Here is a 21,101-nt window from a genome sequence, read left to right on the forward strand (position 1 = left end):
CAAACTCAGTGAGTGGTTTTGCTATAAGTCTGAATAGTTTTAGAGATTGTGCTACAGGAATCACAGTTAGGGTTTAAGCATTCACAAAAAACTGTAATTAGAGCAGGTAGATGCACTGCCCTCTAGTGGAAGAGAATGTAATTGTTCTGCCCGTTACTCATGCTGATTGCTTGGAGTACTAATCAGGTGGAGATAATCTTACACAGCACACCTGTGTGCTGCATCACAGTGCTCTGATCTAACAGCTCCGTGCTGCAATTTGGAATCTCTGGCACTGAAAATCTCACATTCTCACAGTGTATTGTGTGATCTCAGCCTAAGACCAATCAAATAGCCGTTTTCAAGTTATAAGGCTTTGTTGTCAATTTTCAATCAATAAATCATGAAGTTAACCTTGAAGAGCTCGGTGGATGTAAGCCAGATTTAATGAATTGTTAACATTACCCCAATCTTCTACTGCTCTAAACATTTTGAGCAATCGTGTTTGTAGACAGAATGCCATGCACGCATGAACACACACAAACACTTCCAAGTACAGTGGGGGTGGTACCAAACCAATAAGTTGGACACTAACTGGAAGGTTGGTTGTAAAAACATGACCTCCTGGGCAGAGGTGAAAAGTCCAAGTCCTCATGTTGCAAACTGAGACATGAGCGCTGGTAAAAATCTTCACTTTCTATCATATTTGTATTTGGTTTCTTTTGAATGGAGATTTTCCTTTTTGCAACAAGTGTTCAAAATAAAACTTTATGTCTGTCATGGTCCCTGTGTGTGCCCGGCCAGCCCTGCAAGACTACATGTGTTTTTGTTTTAGTTTAAATCTCTGTTCCCCTCCCTCCTGCTCCTGCATCACTCGGGCTCCTGCCTTTGACATACTCACCTGCCGCTAATCACTCACCTGTTGCTCATCACTGCTTCTGGACACTACTAAAGGCAGCAGCTCAGAGCCTCTCTTGGCTGGAATATTGAACACGTTAGTGAGAAACCCGGCTTATAGATTCGACCCGCTGCTGCTAGCCTGACAACGTCTATACTGTGTGAAAACATGCAGACCTATGCGAGCTTGTGTCTGCGTGTGCGTATCATATGGATACACACATTTGGTATATGTATGCCAAGTGTTGATCATGACCTGGTTCTTGTCCTTCAGTGATGCGTTTGCAGCTGCAGTTCAGCTCTTTGCTCATGTACTCAGCTCCTTTTTCCTCTTCCTCACTGGCGCCTTTGCCTATCCACAGAAAGCCCTGCCCATCAGGGGTCCTCAGAAAGAAGGCATCATTAGAGTTTAGGCTGGCGGCACTGGCATCAACCTAAAACAGACAAGAAGTTCAGCATCTTTGCATAAACACATCATTACTTTACTAACGACAAGGAAATGGTTTACCTCAGCAATCCTGGTGATGGTGCCCAGGTTCCGTCTGACTTGGAAGAGTCGCGTAGGAGGTGGAGGAGGATGATCGCCCAGGCGGGATGTGCCGCTCTTATACACAATGAGGGGTTTAGATTTAAAAAGACTGAGCAGATGTGGGGGTTCTTTACCCTGAGGCACTCTGACCTGAAACCATATGAAGCAAACTGGTTTTTAACATACCAGTTAAAGAAAGTTCAAGACAATTATTTTTCACAGGACAATTGAAAGTGTTTCTGGTCGACTCGCCCGTTTTCTGTCTGTGTGTGTGTGCACGTGTAGGTCTGCTTATGTGCTTCAGGGGCGGAGCTTGCCTGGCTTCCTGCTCCTTTGGTATCACATCTGTGATCCATTGCTGATTATGGACCTGATTCCAGTTGGGCTCATTATGAATGATCTACACTATAGTGTCAAAAGTATTTGCTCGTCTGCCATCACATGAATATCAAATTGAGTGATTTCTTAATCCAGAGGGTTTAATATGACCCAGCCAACAGTCTGGGAAGGCTTTCAACAAGCTTTCCACAAATGTGCATAAAAGAAGGGCCATTACGTTAGCTCCTGTCTGTATTGGGTTAGGGTCAGGTACATGGTGTACAATCTTAGCATGTTTCAATGAATCACTGCACCAACTTCCTATTTTCTAGCAAAATATAAAGAAATGAGGAGTGGCTCAAGATTTTGCACAGTACTGTGCATTTAGAACAATTAACAAAGCAATCCGTACAAGTGCTTCTCATATTTATTTGACACTGGTGTTGTACCTGAACCGCATTCCCTCCCAGTGAACGATCCAGCTCTACGGTCAGGAACGCTGAGGCAGTTAGCTCATCCACAGAGCAGCTGGCTCCCTGCCTGCAGGAGACAGTAATAGTAATCAATATTCAGTTAGTCAAGTTACAGTTAATCTAGAAAGTGAACCAATCTATATTCTTAAAATAAAAATGCATCAAATAACTTTGTCACCAGCTCATTGTTATGGATTTCACTCTTTACTTTTTACACTCAGTCCGTTCTCCCACTTTGATTTAGTAAAATGTGAAAAAATTGAAAATAATCAGAAAAAACTACCAAACAAATAGACAAACATTCATGTTCATGTAGCTGTGATTCACTGTGATTCACTGTATTAGGAGTCTTAGCTGTCCATAGGGTGTTCTGTGATGGGAGCTTCCTCAGCTCTATGAGAAAAACTTTCAGTTACCCTCATTTTGTAATAAAGATTCTGTGTTATGGATGATGCATTATCATCCACGCTTAGGAGTAGTCATTTGAATTTAAAATTTGAGCCCTGTTTAATCCAGAATTGAATTCAAAATCCTGCTCCTCACATACAAGGTCTTAAATAATTGTCATGGTTAGCAGGGCAAACCGTGTGGAATTATTAAAGGACCCAAGATGCAGGCACTACTGATGTGAAGGAGCTTTACTTATGGTGAGTGAACATACAACAAAGACGAGGGTGGCGAAAGCAGAACTGAGAAAACCTAAACTGGGAAAACAAGCAAAAACCAAACATGAAACGGAGAAACAGGGAGATGCAGAAAGACACCGGGAGCTAACGAGACAGGAGGCAAGTAAAACTGAACACACTGACATCAGACACGAACCTTCAAAGTAAAACAGGAAACTCAAAACACACACGAAGACAGAGACTCAGAGACGCGGGCTCTACACAGACTACACTAGAGGGGATACACAGGCAGGGCTGACACAGATCAGAGGGAGCACAGAATTAACACCAAACCAAATAACAAAGCCTAAAAACTAGAACTCAGGAAGTTCTACAAAACTAGGGAGCTAGAAATACTAGGACAGAAACCAAAACACAAACAGTCATAATTCATAATAAAATCAAAAGTAAAAGTACAAAAACCAAAAATAACTGAGTCACCGACCTGTGACAATAATCAGGCCCCATCTTATCTTAATGACCTTGTAGTACCATATCACCCTATTAGAGCACTTCGCTCTCGCTCTGCAGGCCTACTTGTTGTTCCTAGAGTATTTAAAAGTAGAATGGGAGGCAGAGCCTTCAGTTTTCAGGCCCCTCTTCTGTGGAACCAGCTTCCAGTTTGGATTCAGGAGACAGACACTATCTCTACTTTCAAGATTAGGCTTCAAACTTTCCTTTTTGCTAAAGCATATAGTTAGGGCTGGACCAGGTGACCCTGAATCCTCCCTTAGTTATGCTGCAATAGAGTAGGCTGCCGGGGGATTCCCATGATGCACTGGGTGTTTCTTCTTCACTCACTTCTTTCACTTCAGTGTTTGTAGACTCACTTCTGCTATTATTAGTTGTTATTAATCTCTGTCTCTCTTCCACAGCATGTCTTTTCCTGTCTTCCTTCTCTCACCCCAACCAATCACAGCAGATGGCCCCGCCCCTCCCTGAGCCTGGTTCTGTGGAGGTTTCTTCCTGTTAAAAGGGAGTTTTTCCTTCCCACTGTCGCCAAAGTGCTCATAGGGGGTCATATGATTGTTGGGTTTTTCTCTGTATCTATTATTGTAGGGTCTACCTTTCAGTATAAAGCACCAAAAGGTGACTGTTGTTAGGTTTTGGCGCTGTATAAATAAAATCGAATTGAATACCAGGTTTTTGTAATTTTTTAAAAGTCTACTAACAATATTGACATAGATACCACTCTCTCCTTTTTAAGAAAAACAATAAAAAAACCTGCATTCTGATTAAAAAGACAGAAATCACATAGAGAATCTCATATTTCAAAATGTTACTTAGTATCAGACAAAGGTTTCTCAGAAGAACATTCTCCAAGCTTTGGAACCGCCAACATGGCTCCAATAGCTTGGACAATGTTTTCTGATATGCAAAATAAAATGAACATTTTTTCCCAACCAAACATTCTCCACTTCTTTGACCTTCTGGATGAGGTTTCCTCACTTAACACTGAACGCTTGTCCTTTTGCAATATGCCAGCGTTGAGTTCTTTTTCCCATGTTGCCTTCCTGTATCACCCTGTATGAATCCTTTATTCATTATATTTTGATCCATCAGCCTGTTTTACAAATCATTCTTGTAGTATTCTTCTTGTAGGCATAACTCAGGATGTCAATTAGTATGTCAACTTCCCTTAATTCTCCCGTTTCAGTTTTTTTTGATACAGTAATCCCTTACTTGTAATTACCTTGTAAATCCCCTTTGTAATTCTGCAAACCTTCTAAAAGGTCCAGTCAGTGTACAAACTGTTGTGATACCCTTGTCTCACAATTTTTCATGCTCAATCATCCAAGTATGGAAATCCCCAAAAGTTGATTCTGCTCACCTGGACGTAGCGTTTTCAGTGGGAGAAATGTTTTGTCACTCATCCAGGTGACTTCTACAGTCTCAGCTGACTGCAGACTACAGGTGCAAGTTTCAGTCATTATGCAAATGTACTGTTTATATGGTTGGGGAACCTGCAATCACCTAAGACCAAAGAAGACACTTGAATGAGTGACTGAACGCTACGTCCAGATGAACAGATTCAACTTTAGGGCTCAGATTGGTATTTTAATGTCTCCCTCCAAAATATGCTCCCCCAGATTTTATTCCATTGATTGATTTCATTATCACTTTCCTGAAGATGTTTTATTCCCTTGGTCTACTAATGATGTTGGAATTCGATTTTGGATTCTTTGTCCTTTCATCTTGCTTGGTAATGAGAATAGCATGTTCTCATTCCCGACGCGTAACATACCGCCACGTCCCGAGGCGCTCCATAGGAATGCGAAAGGTAACCTTCCACGTCCCTGTGATACACGCCGGATTGTGGATGGAATCCAATAGGATGATGCTCCCTAACCTAAACCACAACCTTAATCGTGTTAGATAGTGTTTTCCAATCACAATAAATGATTCAGTCCAAAAGGTTCTCATCTTTCCTCCTGTTTCCGAAAGCGTAACATACAGACGATTTGTCGATTTTGTAATATGTTACGTTTTGGGATGAGAACGTGTTGGCATACACATACAGTGAGCAGAGCATAATATGAAGTCTTGATCTGGTCAGTTAGTGGACGGGGCTGCTCAGTTTCAGCTGCTTCAGTGTTAAATACAGAGATAACAGTGAGACTCCACCCCCCTCATATTTTCTGAAAGCAGGGAAATAGCATGGTGTCAAAAGGGCCAGTAACCATGTGGAGTGTGCACTAAAGGTCGACTAGTCCTGGGGGTGCACCACTTTTTACCAGCATCAGCAGTGACAGGACATTTGGTGGTGAGAATCAGAGTATGTGTATTGGATGCAAAGTAGCTCAGTTTCTGAACTCATACCAGGTGTAGATTATCTGCCCCTTCCTGTAAGTGTACAGGATGATGTAGCAGTCTCCACCGTAGAACTGACCATAGTTCTTAGGATCAACAGGGACCCTACCACTGCTCTCCACCCTCCAGATCTATAAAATGAGAAAAATAAGAATAGTTATTTCTCTAGTAACACCATAATAATTTTCAGCAAAAACTGATTTGCTGTTGCAATAGGTCAACTCATCTTCCCTCAAAGCAGTGTTCCTAGTATCAACATGAATCATGTCACCTACAGCCAAATAGCTCCAGAATCAAAGCAAATTAATTTTACTTATATAGCACTTTTAAAAACAACAACTGTTGACCAAAGTACTGTACAATACAATAATCAGATACAATTTAAAAAGAAAGTAAAATTAAGGATAATAAAATAATAAAATAATGACAGACCTGACTGGCCTTAAAAGCCAAGGAGTAAAAATGGGTCTTTAGACGAGTTTTAAAAGTATCCAGTGTTGGAGAGGATCTGATATGTAAAGGCAGTTTAGTCCACAGTTTCGGAGCAGTCACAGCAAAAGTCCGATCTCCTCTGTGTTTTAATCTAGACCTAGGGACAACTAGAAGCTCCTGCGAGACCTCAAAGATCTCACTGGAGTGTACCAATTTAGAAGGTAAGACAAGTGCTGAGAAGCCATCTCAGTGATAAGAATAAGACCCATGCTATCAATACATACAGATTACCAGGCATCAGATACTCAGGTGGAATAATAAACTGGCCACACAAGGACATCAATGTCAAGACATGAAAGCTCCTTATAGTACATGGAGGTCTCCACCTAAAGTTCACTGAGGCTCAAAGAGCAACAGCAGTTTCAGAGCCACAGTCTGAAGCACACCTATAGCCCCTCGTACTTCTGTTTTCTTCTCTCCTTCTTTCTGATGATTGCCACCACTACCACAACTGCTGTCTTCTTCTCCGTGTTAACTAGTTGGCTGCCCAGCAGCTGCTTGTCAATTTTCAGTGTAATTTAATTTTATTTACAATACCGCTCAAAGGTTTTAGAAAACCCCAATTTTTCCAGTTATTTATTGCAATTCAAGTCGTTCAAGTCCAATGAATAGTTTGAAATGGTACAAAGGTAAGTGGTGAACTGCCAGAGGTTAAAATAAAAGGTAAGGTTGCCCAAAACTGAAAAAAAGTACATTTCAGAATTACATCAAAAGGTTTTTCAGGGAACACAACATGGGCCAACAGTTTAAATCTGTTCTGCAGCAAAGGAGTTTGATCAAGCTTTGAAAGCTGGTGCTGCTAATTCCTACAGATGTTCCAACTTCTCTGGATGACTTCCAACCCGCTCTGTCTGCAGGAAAGCAGTGTTGGAGCACACTGTGGCATCATACCCTCGTGAGCATCAGTCGAACAGTACTGCAGAAAGTAGTGTGTTGCTACAAAAAATAGCGAGAAAAAGGCAATTAACATTGGAAGAGAGACAGACCATCACTTATAAATGTAGGTCTGTCCTACAGAGAAACTGCAATGAAAGTCAAGGTGTCAGTGAGTCCAGTTTCCTTCACCATCAAAAGGCTCAGAAGCTGGAGCAAACTGCAGGTTTGACAGGATGAGTTGCAGCAAGAAAGCCATCCCTAAGATGGCAGAATAAGACAAAGAGGCTTGTCTGGGCCATGAAACACTGCGACTGGGCTACTGAAGACTGGAAGAAGGTATTATGGACTGATGAATCAAAGTTTGAAATCTTCGATTCATCACGCAGCATCTTTGTAGGCCGTCGAGTAGGTGAAAGGACGGGTCCACTTGGTCTATAAACTGATTCCATGATTTATTTGATTCCAATTGCTTATTGGTACTATGCTTTCATTTCAGAGTGCAATGAGACATTAAACTGCATAATTCTCAATAAAAATCTGGAAAAATGGGGGTGTTCTAAAACTTTCGACTGGTAGTGTAAGTCTCACCATTTGAACACTGTCTTATCCCCAATGTCATCAGTAGTCTTTAAGCACAAATGAACCAGGATTCTGATGCATGCTCAGGTACTTGATTTCACACACCTGTGGCCATGAAAGCTACTGGAACGCCTGAATTCAACGGTTTAGATGGACGAGTGAATATTTTTAGTAGTAAAGTGTGTATGTATCTTAGTGCCTTGAGGCAATTGTTGTTTGGTGCTATATGAATAAAAATGAATTGAACTGATTTTTTTTTACAGGTCCACAACACAGAAATGAAGATTTATTTTTTTTATTCCTTTATTTTTTGGGGGAAATTGTTACTGTGTCTCCACAGTATTCCTGGTAAAACAGGAAAAACAAAAACGGTTGGATTAACCACGTTACCCCAAAGATGGTGAAATCTAAAGAGAAAATGATAAAGGTAACAAGTGAAGCACCAGCATAGTTTCACATGGACACTACTTTTAGAGTTCTAAGGAGCTTGGAAAGAAAGAGACAGGACTTCTTCAGTTTCTTCTTCTTCTTCAGTTCTAAAACCAAACGGTGGAGAGTCTCAGGTATTTAAACCCTAGTGGGTGTTGTGCCTTAAGAGGGTTGTTGACCAACTATTGATCATGTGCATCATCACATGAGCCAAGGAGTGGAAAGGGTGTGGGTCATTATCAGCAGAGGTTTCGGGTGAAATCACTGTGAGACCTTGCCTCACCCTATCGGGACCAAATCACACAAGATGTGAGTGAGCGTTAAGACCACTTCGACAGGACAAGAGTCACCTGTACATCTGCACTTAAAGGTAAGGGTCACTCTTTCTTTCTTTCTTTTCTTCAAGAAACTTTAAAAAGTCCAGATTACCACGACCTCGATGACTGAGAACATACACAGACATACAGTACAGTTCATTCACCTGTGTTTCTCCACTCCCATCATCCACCATGTTATACTGAGCTGCCATGTGGTGGGACTCATGAAGTTTTGAGGCATCAAACTCAACTTGCTGAATCTTGGCAACCTTCTCAGTGGTGAACACCTTCCCAAAACCCTCACTCTGATCTCTCTCCTTCCAGTCCAGGAAGAATTGCTTGAACATGGGAGTCTCTCCTCCTTCTGGAAGCACCTGAATCTGCAGGACCATCAGGAGGAACATCACTGGAACTATTTCCATTTCCAATACAGGACAGTTTTCCAATAGTCCTGTACTTTTACTTACAGGAAACTTTCAAAGAATAATATGAAAATGTGTCCAGTTTCCATGAAGTGAAACTGAAAGTAAACCTGTGTGTTTGCTGGGTAGCCCATCTGCTTGATGAAGTTCTCAGCTGTTTTCATGGCCTCTTTTCTTTCATCGGGATTAGCATTATGTCCTGCAGGAAAAAAATAGATGAAATCAATGCTGATATGAAACTGGGTAGCTTATTTCACTTATAACAAGCCATTCAAAGCAGGTCCCAGAATCTCTTAGCTAACACTGTTTGAGCACCTTTCCATACAAATATCATTTTGTTTTTGCCGTGATCCAGGATGAAGCATTCATCTGATAGTAGGTCACTCTGCAGGAAGGGGTTTTCTTCCTTCACAACAGTCACTGTCATGGATCCTGATGCATCAGACACCTGGTTATTAACAATAATAATAATAATAATAATAATAAGTTATATGATGGTTCTTGACTTCATTTAAGAATTTGTGCAAATGTTAGATAGAAAACAAACAGAAAAAGTTCTTATATGAATGTGTTTAAATGTGTGAATGATGCAGAGGTGGAGTACAAATACTCTGTTACTGTACTTAAGTAGAATTTTCTGGTATCTGTACTTTACTTGAGTAGTTGTTATTCTGACAACTTTTTACTTTTACCCCCTACATCTTTAAGCAAATCTCTACTTTCTACTTTTTCATTTTCAAAACGTTATTTTTGGTTTAAGGGATTTGAGGGGAGTTATTATTTCATGTCATTGCGGGCCATCAAACTGATTTGATAGTAACAGTAACTCATTAAGGCAGTCATGTTTGCATATTAACCACCAGGGACTGTTGTACAAAAAGAAGTGAAAGATGCAAAACTGTGTGTCAAAGTCAGGCGATGAAGTGGCGTCTTGTTGTTTTGTTTGGGGTTTTTTTGCACACCAGAGTGACTGCAGGTGTCCATAAGTTGCGGTTGGGACACTTCAGCATCTAGCTAGATTTAGAGACATGCAAGCATAAAGGGAGTAATACTTTTTAAGTGGGAGGTAATTTCAAATATAATGTTTCTATCAGCTCAACAAACACAAACTGTTTGTGTGCAGTTTGCCTCACAGAGTGTTGCAGCTAAAGGTCCAGCTGCTGTGTCTGCTGTTGCTGTGTAGCTGTGTATCATCAGCAACAGCTCGCAGGATTCAGAGTTATGACAGTGTTTGGGGAAACATTCTAACTATTAGACAACAAAGATCTTTGTCGATTTTTTTCAGTGTTTGTTGATGTTAATACTGTACCATATATAGTTTAGCCATCTTTCTGTTAGACATGTCTGCCTCTGTGTCATCATCATCACCTCCCTCTGACAGCGGTGGCTTGTCTCCAAGAACCTGTCCAACACCAGAAAAAAGCAAAAAAAAAGAAAAAAGAAGAAGTGAAACAATTAATGCTTCCAGTAAATCCAAAAATAAACAATTCAACCAAAGCATAAATATAGCAAACTATAAACAAGCATAAAAGAAATAAAAATGAGTTGAAAACATGAATTGAATGCACATGTGAAAAAACTAGTGAATGTTTTGCACTATTGCATTTATATGTAGATTTATCAACTTATGTTTTCTGAAGCAACACAAAAAATGAATAAAACACAAATATCTGTCAGCATTAGGTGTTTAGTCTACAGTTCAAACATATATTTCTTGTTTGATTTCAAGTCCACTGCTAATGTAGAGACGCACCCCCCCCCCCCCCCCCCCCCCCCGCCAAAAAAAACCTAGCTCTGTCTTTCTCCAACAAAATAGGGGGCTAACTGTACTTCACACAAAAATGAAGAAATTAGAAGTGCAAATGTTTATTAGCTATCGAAAAGGGTGGGAACAGACAGTCATCCATAATCACGTCAGGGCCTCGGGCCTGTAGTCATTTAGCCCTGTGATGGTGGACTTCTTTGGTGGAGTGTGTGAAGCAGGAGGGAGCACAGTTCCAGAGATCTGTTAATAATCCAGGTGAAGATTGGGGGCCAGTTGGTCACACAGATTTTCAGGCTCAAGGGGGGCATGTCGTCAGGTCCTGGAGCCTTTCTGGTCTTCTGTCTCTGCAAGTGTAGACCCACGTCCTCCTCACAGATCTTTAGTGCAGGTAGGGAGTCAGAGGGCGGGGTGTGTGGGGAAATTGAGACTGCAGGTAGTCTTTTTGTGTAGGTGTGAGTTGAGGGTGAGCAGATGGGATTTTTTGGGGGTTGTCTTTAAAATCTGCAGTAGAAGGTGTTAATGTCATGAGCAACCAGGGCTAGGGGAGGGACTCTTGTATTTGGTGATGTGCTGCAGGCCTCTCCAAACGGATTCTGGGTCACTGGCTGAGAAGCTGTTCGTTTTCTTTAGCTTTCTTTAGCTCCTCTTAGCTACCCTGATCTCTTTGCTCAGCTTGTTGGGAAACAGCCCAATGAGGTCCATGCACTCAAATGGTCATGAAAAGAAAGAAAAACCATTAAATGAGAAGTTGTGTCCAAACTTTTGACAGGTAGCGTTTACTACTACCTGGTAGTGGTATACGCTATATGGACCTATAGTGTATATAGAACATATACATGTACAGTGGCGGTCCTAGCCTGTTTGGCGCCCCGGGCGAACACTCCCTCTGGCCCCCCCCCCCACACACCACACTCACATAAAACATATTAAGGATTATACATTAACATAAAACTGTTCTTGGAACCATACTGAATTTCACCAGAGAAACACACACACCTGTATCTTTAGCTCGTTTCTCCTCCTCTTCTTTTCTCTTTTTTCTAAACTGAGCACCTGATGGCTTTGAACTTTTCTTGTCCATCTTGGTTTTAATTTTGCACTCCAGTATGAACACAAATCCCCCAACACGAGGATCACCACAACTTAACCTAACAGACCTACACCTTAGTTCACAGATTCTCTTTGTCTAAGGTTTATTTCTGAGATTTCACACAACCCAGGATTCAAATCATGAATACATGATGGGCTTGGATTTACAACATTATAAATGAAATGCGCTCTATCTGGAAGCAGCCGCCCCCTCCCCTTTCGACGGGTTGTGTGTGAGACTTTAAATCATCAACTGTAAATTATAAATTTTAAATTGTTATTGATCCTTTATCCCGAGTCCTAAAGTGTATATTCATTTTCTTACTCTTCTTATATTTATTGTTTGTTTACTTGCACTGCTGTAACTGGAGCCTCGTCGTCTCGTCTCTATATACTGTAAGTAGCGGAGATGACAATAAAGTTTACTTTGACTTCAGCAGCGAGCAGGCGCACCGAGGGCTCTCGCGCTCACTTTTCGCATATAGAACTTTGAAAAAGCATCGATGAAAATTATAAGTCTGTATTATAATGTCTGGTGTTTTCGTGTTTGTTGTTTTGTTTTATTTTGCGAGTTGGTTATTAGATGCTGCTCAATGCTTGTCGATGCCCGTGATGCCATCCCCCCACCACGATGCCGCCCCGGGCAACCGCCCGTGTCGCCCATATCAATAACCGCTATAGTACTATAGTACATGTACATTCATGACTATTTACATTGTAGATTCTCATCAAAACTATGAATGCACACATATGGAATTATGTGGTAAATAAAAAAGTGTGAAATAATTCAAAGCATGTTTTATATTTTAGATTCTCCAAAGTAGCCACTCTTTGCTTTGATTGCTGCTTTGCTCACTCTCGGCATTCTCTCTCTTCATGAGGTCGTCACCTGAAAAGGTTTCCAACAGTCTTGAAGGAGTTCAGAGATGCTGAGCTCTTGTTGGTCCTCCATCTCATCCCAAACCATCTCCACTGGGTTTAGGTCAGGTGACTGTGGAGGCCAGATCATCAGGTGCAGCACTCCATCTCTCCTTCAGTTTTGAATAAATCCCCAACAGTGTCACCAGCAAAGCCTCCGACACCATCACACCTCCTCATGCTTCACGGTGGGAACCTTGCATGTAGAGACCATCATTCACCGTTCTGTGTCGCACAAACACACGGCAGGTGGAACCAAAGATCGCAGATTTTGGACTCATCATCAGATGAATGTATCCTCAGCAGCAGACAACTGTCAGACAATTAAACTGTCAGACAGTTTAATTGTAGCACTTGATGGTTTTTGCGACTGCACTTGGTCAAATAGCTCTCACACAGCCTGGAGGTTGCTTTTTCCGGACTGACTGACCTTCAGTTCTTAAAGTAATGATGAACTGTTGTTTCTCTTTACTTAGCTGATTGGTTCTTGCCATAATAGGATTTCTAACAGTTGTCAAACAGAGCTGTCAGCTGTGGACCAACCCGACTTCTGCACAACAGAACTGATGGTCCCAACCCCATTAAGAAGGCAAGAAACTCCACAAATGAACCCTGACAGGCTCACCTGTGAGGGGAAACCATTTCAGGTGGACTACATCATGAAGGCCAAGAGTTTGCAGCACTGTCAACAAAGTAGTCTTCAGTATGTATCTACAATGTACAAAGCAGTTAAAATAATAATAAAAAAACCAAAACATTGAATGACAAGGTGTGTCCAAACTCTGGACTGGTAGTGTATATGTTTAGAACAGGAAACCCAAATGCAAAATAACTTAACAGCCATAAAATAGGACTTACATCTGTTAACTTTGATGGTTCACTTCCTTCTTCTACGACTATCACTTCTGCACGAGCATTCCTCTCGTTGTCACGGATACCCCTGGCCACTTGTGTTGCCTTCAGTCGCTCATACTTGTTACACTTGGATCCACACCACTGGTAGATCTTCTGCTGACACAACAACAGTTAGACAAGGCAATACAAACTTGGCTTTGGGCCCTATTTAATTTACACTCGCCCTGCAGATATACATAGTGTCTACATATACTATATCTGCCTTCACACGCATATGAACTTGAGTAACATCCCATTCTTTATCTTTAGGGTTTAATACAGCTCCTCAGGTTTTAAGAGTGTTTTTATATTTTTGAGCATTCATCCAGAAGCACATTTGTGAGGTCAAATACTGATGTTGGCTCACAGTCTCCCCTCTAATTTATTCCAAAGCTGTTTTATCAGCTTTGGATACACCATCAGTCTTCCTGCATTTGGCAAAATGCAGCCAGTTCCATGTTCCTGGCAATGCCAAACCCAGACTTGCCAGTGAGATTACCAGATTGAGAAATGGGATTCATCGATCCAGAGAACATATCTTCCCTGCTCTTTGTGATGTAACGGTTGAATGTGGCTGACCCAGCTCTATGATTTTGGGTGGCCTTCCACTTTGTGGGTCAGTACACCACTAGTCGCATAAGTGGCATCCTGTACCATAGAACAATGTCCTGAGGTTCTGAAATTGACCCTTTTATTATTATTATTATTATTATTATTATTATTATTATTATTATTATTTTATTTACAAACCCCCCCCCCCCCCCCGCCTTTTTTTTTTAAATACTTAAAAGTAGAGAGGGTGCCTTTGTCCTAAATCCAGATTTGGGTGCTCGTTCTACAGAAGTGGGGCCTGGAAGCTGAAGGCTCTGGCTCCCGTTCTGTTTTTAGATACACTAGAATTACAAGTCAACCTGCATTTTTAGAACAAAGTGCTCTGATGAGGTGACAGTACTATTAGGTACAATGAGTGATAATGAAATACTTTTGGCAGTATAGTATATAACAGTTTGTCCTTACATCTCCGAGGTCAATGATGAAGCAGTCTCCACTGTTGAAGCTGGACCAACTGAAGGGGACTTGGGTGGCTCTGACAACACGCCGACCCTTGACATGTAGAAGTCGCTGTGCTGTAAGATCATTGGTGACCACATGGTTGAAACCTGAGGCCACACCCCCTGTCTGTGGACAGAGAACATATTATGCTGTCAACCTTCTCTGTTTACACTGCACTGTCACTTCTCTTTCTTACTCTCTCTTGCTGTTTCTTTCCAGTCATTGTTCCCAAATATAATGTAGCAGGGTTTGCAGAGTACAATGTTATGGTATAAAGTCAACGTAAAAAAAATATCTGTCTAGTTAATAAAGGACAAAAAAAATCAAGTGGTCTGTAAAGTCATATTGTTGAGCCTACAGTAACAATAAACTTTCAATTGCAAAAGCCAGCTAGTGACAATTTCTAAATGGTATGCATGGTATAAGTTGTATACTACTTTGGTTACCTAAGGCAAGGTGTAAGTGAGGGTTGAAGTGTCCTTTGTTCTTTAAATGCACTCAAAGCACAAACGACACTCTTTTGAGGATGCCACATCTTGGACTAAGAAAACAGATGGTTTAAAAAGGAAAAAGCCATTTTCCCCTTTCAAAGTCCAAAGTCAAAAAACCTTCACTATACAGAGGTAGTGGCTGACAACACCATCAGCCACCACCCACACAGTCTTGAGAGCCAGGGGCTTCAATGCCCACTCACACATGCCCTTAGGTGACTTCAATGGGCCACATGATGGGGTGGGGCAGGGTGGTTTCATCCTTAACTTCCTTTGACATACACCCTTATCCCCACCATGGCTCATGTGATGCCTCACGTGATTAACAGGTCATGGACAACGACTGTCAGAACCACTAAAGTTACACAATCATATTTTTAATTCTGTTTGAGAATATAGACCATATTTGTTTTTCTACTATGGGCACAGCAGAGAACAGTCCTGCAAGATGATAGTTTAAATAACCATATGTTCCTCCATGAACTGAATGCAATGATGACGTTGGCACTTGTGGTTCAGGAGCTTTAGACATCTAGAATTGTAATTAAAAGATCAGCATGTTGCAGCAGAGCTCATGAATGAACATACTTTGTAAGTGAGCCCTCCTTTGAAGTAGCTGGTGAAGGCAGTTGACTCAACCCCCTGTAGTTCTCGGTACTGGACTGGCTTTCCACCCAAGTAATCATCCAACTGCACAGTAAAGATGGCTGCAGCAGTGCTCTCATCCTGGCTGCACTCTTTTCCTGTCAATAATAAATAAGGACAGTGAGAAAGTAGTTAAGCAATCCAACTGTATGTTGAAGTAAACTGCTGAATGTCATAAGGTGTTATTCCGGATGGACCAGAGCCTCCTGCCTCCATCTGGTCCATCAGGCATGGAGTGACTCAAAAAGTTTATTTCTGGGGTGGATGGTGTCAACAGTGATCTCTTGTGCCTGCCCCGGGGCCAGGGAAACATTTAGGTTTTGGAAGAGAAAGCACATTGCTGCCAATCAACTTGTGAGCAGAGCAGGTGATGTGCTGTATTCTGCCATTGTCTCTGGCAGTGCCAGCAGCAAATTGTTATGGAGGAGTTGAGGATGGCTTCAGTAATGAAGAAGCAGAAGTGCACCATCACTGACAGGTTGAACTTCTTCGGCTGCTACAAGAAAAATGTCCTTTAATGTGCTGTTTTGATGAGCTTGCCACTGCAGATCCTGGGAAGATGATGGTTCCCAGGAAGTGGAAAGACTTCACAGTGACCACAGGTCAGGCGAGCAGACTCATGGTGGCCTGGTTTCATTCTGAAATTCACAGTCGCCTCCACTGTTCTGTCAGCATAGGTCTCCACCTTGTTACTGAATCATGGCTACCTGAAGGGCCTGATACGCATCACCATTATGGTAAAATGAAAACAGTTGAAACCTTTCCTACATAAAACTCTTGACAGTTACCTGAAAAACACATTATTGTTTGTTAAAACTTGTGAACCTAAATGCCTGCCAATGCGGTGCAACCAGGGCCATCCTGAAATTCACAAGAGTGTGATCTGGGGTTTTTGATATTGTACTTAACTGGACACTCATCCCGCAACTCTGCCTGTGTGTGCTTCGGGTCCTGCCAGACCAGCTGCTGGTACAGATGCTGGTGGAGCTCACCGTGATGCACAGGTCTGCCGTGTGCACAAGTGGTGGTGGCCCAGACCAAGTGCCAGATGCAATTGCTAGAGCAGCTTCACAGGAGACTCTGCTGGCTTCAGTAACTGGAAGATTGGAACATGGAAGATTTTCCACTAACAGTCTTGTGACGACACTCTAAGATCAGCCTTTGTGATAACAATTGATGGTCACATGATGACTTATCACTGACATTTCCATTTGTGATGGTTAGGAACAGATTATACCTAGTGAGCTGTGACAACTGAACACAGGTCGAACACACTCAGTGTGTCTGACTCAGTAAAAGAGGCTCTCTGTGGGGAACCCCTGCTCCACACACCTAATTTTCCTTTCCTTTTATTCTGCATAAGGACGTTTTGAACACATCACTGTTTTGTCCTTGCAGGTAAGGGGGGGTTGATGGCTCTGTTGTGTGCATCCTGCAGAAACTGTCTGAGAGAGGCCTGTGCCTGTCTGTTCAGACCATGCATAATGGTTCCACTGAAAGATGCCAGTGCCTAGATCACCCAGTGGCATCTCGCCCTCCAGCCATTTAAGTTCGAGGTGGTCCATAGGCCGGGGACACGGTGGTGGCTGATTTCCTCTCCTGCTCACAGAGAGGGGAGTGGACATGGCCGAGTGGCTCCCTGGCCTCGTTCAAATGGTAGAGGTATGTGACCGTGGTGTGGTCTGAGGCTCCGATGCAGAGGAGTGGTGCAGTGGGTTCAGCAGGCAGTGCCCTGGAGACTCGCAGGGCAGCTGGGACTAATTATTTAATCACACGCTCTCTGTTTTAGTGGTAAACTGGGATAGGAGGAAAAGAGCAGTGTTGGAGTGAATAAACTGAGCTAGAGATACAGTGACTAAAAAGTCGAAGTATCACAAGAGTGTGATTTATTGTTGTTGATATTATAAATAAATGGACTCTCACCCTGCAACTCGGGTCCTTGTCTCAATGGACAAGCCCCCAAACTAACACTGCTATCTGCCCCTGGTGGGTTAGGGAGACTTCATGTTGACATTATGAACTTGGTGAAGTTATGAATAATGCTGACATTCTCTCCAGACTTTTGCCCGGATAGAAAAGAAACATCCCAGACAAAGCTGAGACAGCAGCTGAATCAACATAAGAAGGAAATGTCAACAAAGAGTGAACCGTCAGAATAAGACAAGCATGACAAGTTGCTGGTTAAAGCTGCAAACTACCAATACAAACTTTGTCAAAGAGAAAACCTACTGGAGATTTCTTTGTGTCTAAGTCAAAAGAATAATGCTGTTAGCCCAGTGCTAGAAAATAACATGGAACCATTAGAGGAAGAATTACTTGTAGAGTGTAAACAGAAGTCTTACCATAATAGTGGTAAAACTACTACTAGCGTTGTGATAATTGTACAAGAACAATTTATTGAAAAATAGCAGTCTGTTACATAACAGAACAAAGGGGTGACTGTAGCTAAAGAGGCAGAGCAGGTTATCTACTGATGACTGGCTGCTCCAGTCTTGGGTTAATATGATCCTTGGGCATCATATTAACCCAAGCTGCTCTCTGACGCACCCATCACAGTGCCAATGTGTGTGTGAATGTTTGTTCAGCTTGTTTGTTTTCTTAAAGTCACAAAAAAGAAGCTTAGAAAACCTGAGCAGCATTTAGTGCCATCTAGATATAACAACTTGCTTTGTTTGAATGTAACTTTTTAGGAAACAGTGAAAATTGGGTGAAGTGAACCCCTAAGTACAATTAATGTATTTCACTTGATTTTTATGTTTTATTCAATCAGAAAATCAAAGCACACAAATATCCCTCACTTTTATAAACACCCTAAGTATCACACACACACACACACACACACACACACACACACACACACACATCATAATATCATATATTTATATTATTATCATATATATATATATATATATATATATATATATACACTCAAGCAAGTCCAGTCATGTTTACATGCTGCCAAACATGCACACAGCTCATCTACATATCAGCATAGAAAGAAGAAAATGTGTCCATACTATATAGTTTTGTAGGTGTATATCCATCGTTCTTAATGGACAAGCACCAGACAGAATGTTGAGAGTAGAGTAGAGTTACTCAGTACACATTTGGTGTTTACTTTCACATTTTGAATTGTTGTTAAAATGGTTCCAATCAAAAACTGTAGGTTGGTGTGGCTCAACATACTTTTGTGCGATGCCTACTTTTTGCAAAGTTATTGCAAGTGAAGTGTGCAAAAGACACAAAAGGAGGCATGAAGAGATGCGGCACCAAAACTTAAACTAGAGCGCTAAGTGTTGAAGTGTGAACTCATGTACTGTTTGTTACACCATTACAGATTTCTTATATCTATGACATGCTGCTACTGATAACTTATGTGGCGCAGAATGACAAGCCAAAACCAAGAGTGTTTTAGGCTTTTCTTCTTCTCTGCTGCAAATAAATAAAAGCAGTAAGAGCAACGCCACAGCTCAATGTTAAAAAGATAATCAGCTGTTGTCAGTAAATGATTAGTTTGGATATGATCATTGTGTGATTATCAGGGGGATCAGGTAACGGCAGGCGTGAATAATGAGGTGTGGCTATGACGGAGCTGTCAGCTCGAGAAAGGCTTATTCAGGTTTTGGAAACTTTATGGCACACAGCATTAAAGTATATCAAGCTTCATACACACACTTATTGTTAGTGTAGTGATTGTATGGAACAAGCGAGGGCTGATTTTCTGGCTAAACTTTCCTGAGGTGTGAAGTAGTGGTGACATGTTGCTGAAGAAAGCAAACTGGTACCTTAGTCATTTATCCACAGCAAATTAACAACAAACTTCATATTTTACTGTTGCAATATTTTTTTAACTATGCAGATCAAGCTTGATGGAGTTGGTGACTTTGCAGCACCTTCTCATTGTGATTTTACAACATTTCACTCACTGAGCTATCGAGTCACGTAGCCAATAAAGCGTCCTTGAAAATGAAGCAGTGAAGTAACAACAAAAACTAACAATAAGCTTCTACTTGGTCCAGAAGGCATCAGACCAGCATCATATGTGAGTGCAATCCGTTAAGTGGGTTACCAATTTATGATGACAGATGCTATATATACTGTGTAGTACTCCATGTGTATATTTAATACGTAGCACTTTTCATGAATTAGTCCCAACAGTGAAGTAAACTGCAGGAGGAGGAGGAGCAGAGCAGGGGATGGTCTATACGACAAACCTGACAAAGACAGCATTGTTGGCAGGTATTCTGATAGGACACTACAATATTTTTATAAAGTTTAAGCATTTAGATACACTGTTAAAAAAACATCTTAAAAAAACGGTTATATTCTGGCAGCTTGGGCGCCAAAATACTACTGTAAAATAACAGAAAATAACTTCCTCATAAAAATACAGTTATTTCCAGTAATGACAATACAGTTTGTTGCACTAATTTTACATGGGATTCTGCCTCTTCCAAGTGCTTTTAGATATTAAATTAGGAACATTTTAACGTGATCAAACAATGGTAAATGTTAAATGGACTGGTTCTTATATAGCACTTTTCTACTCTTTCTGAGCACTCAAAGCGCTCTACACAACTTGTACATTCACCCATTCACACAAGCACATTTTTCTAAGTGCTCTCTAAGTAACATTCACACACACTTTCATACTCCGATGGATGCATCGGAGAGCAATTTGGGGTTAGTATCTTGCCCAAGGATATGTGGGATATTTGCAGACTGGGGAAGCTAGAGATCGAACCACCAACCTTCCGATCAGTAGATGACCCGCTCTACCACCTGAGCTACAGCCACAATGAAATTACCTATAAACAAGGTCAATGAATGTGGCAATATGAATCATAATACGTAAATGTACAGAAATATACAGTTAGTTTAATAATGGATTGCATGCCCTGGGACAGACTGACAGAGGCGAGGCTGCCATATCGCACCATCGGCCCCTCTGGCCGTCACCAGTAGGCGAAGAGTCTTGACCACGGACACAATGACCGAGGGTGTCCGAGCCAGGGCTTGAACCGGCAATCTTCTGATCACAAGGCGAACTCCCAACTCTTGAGCCACGATCACCCTAAACAGCAAAAATAATAATACTTATGTGATGTAACACAAGCTTATAGGAATCGTGTTATATACTTTTCCATAGCATTACATTTGAATTCAACAGTTCAATCTTTCAAATCAATCAATTCCTACCTCTACATTTAATTAGCACAGCGTGGCCGTGCAATGTTTTGTATGTTTTTTTTTGTTTTTATTCCTATTAATTATATTTTCACTTGTTACTTCTGAATTATTGAATCAGACCTAGATGACATGACATTTTCAGCAAAATTATAATTCAAATACTCCTTTAATTATTGATTATTCTCATTAATGTTTGATCATTTTATATATTTTTCCATAGTATTACATTTGAATTTAACAGATCATTCTCTCACATAACAGACAAATAT

The 21,101-nt window shown here is 41.2% G+C and overlaps 1 protein-coding gene across 1 annotated transcript in view; it reads right to left on the reverse strand.

Moving 5' to 3' along the window:
• scin (scinderin) overlaps positions 1-21,101 on the reverse strand; it is a gene marked incomplete in the record, with an annotated part of 40,970 nt that overhangs the window by 17,956 nt on the left and 1,913 nt on the right. The window contains 11 exon segments of the mRNA XM_014338570.2: positions 1,133-1,310; positions 1,385-1,555; positions 2,173-2,263; positions 5,682-5,803; positions 8,530-8,745; positions 8,898-8,986; positions 9,103-9,235; positions 10,097-10,189; positions 13,418-13,567; positions 14,471-14,632; positions 15,586-15,740. Coding sequence (XP_014194056.1) covers positions 1,133-1,310; positions 1,385-1,555; positions 2,173-2,263; positions 5,682-5,803; positions 8,530-8,745; positions 8,898-8,986; positions 9,103-9,235; positions 10,097-10,189; positions 13,418-13,567; positions 14,471-14,632; positions 15,586-15,740 — 1,560 coding nt within the window.

The sequence above is a fragment of the Haplochromis burtoni genome, unplaced genomic scaffold (genome assembly GCF_018398535.1).
Source record: "Haplochromis burtoni strain Fernald_Lab_line unplaced genomic scaffold, NCSU_Asbu1 Contig_235, whole genome shotgun sequence".
NCBI classification, from domain to species: Eukaryota; Metazoa; Chordata; class Actinopteri; order Cichliformes; family Cichlidae; genus Haplochromis; species Haplochromis burtoni.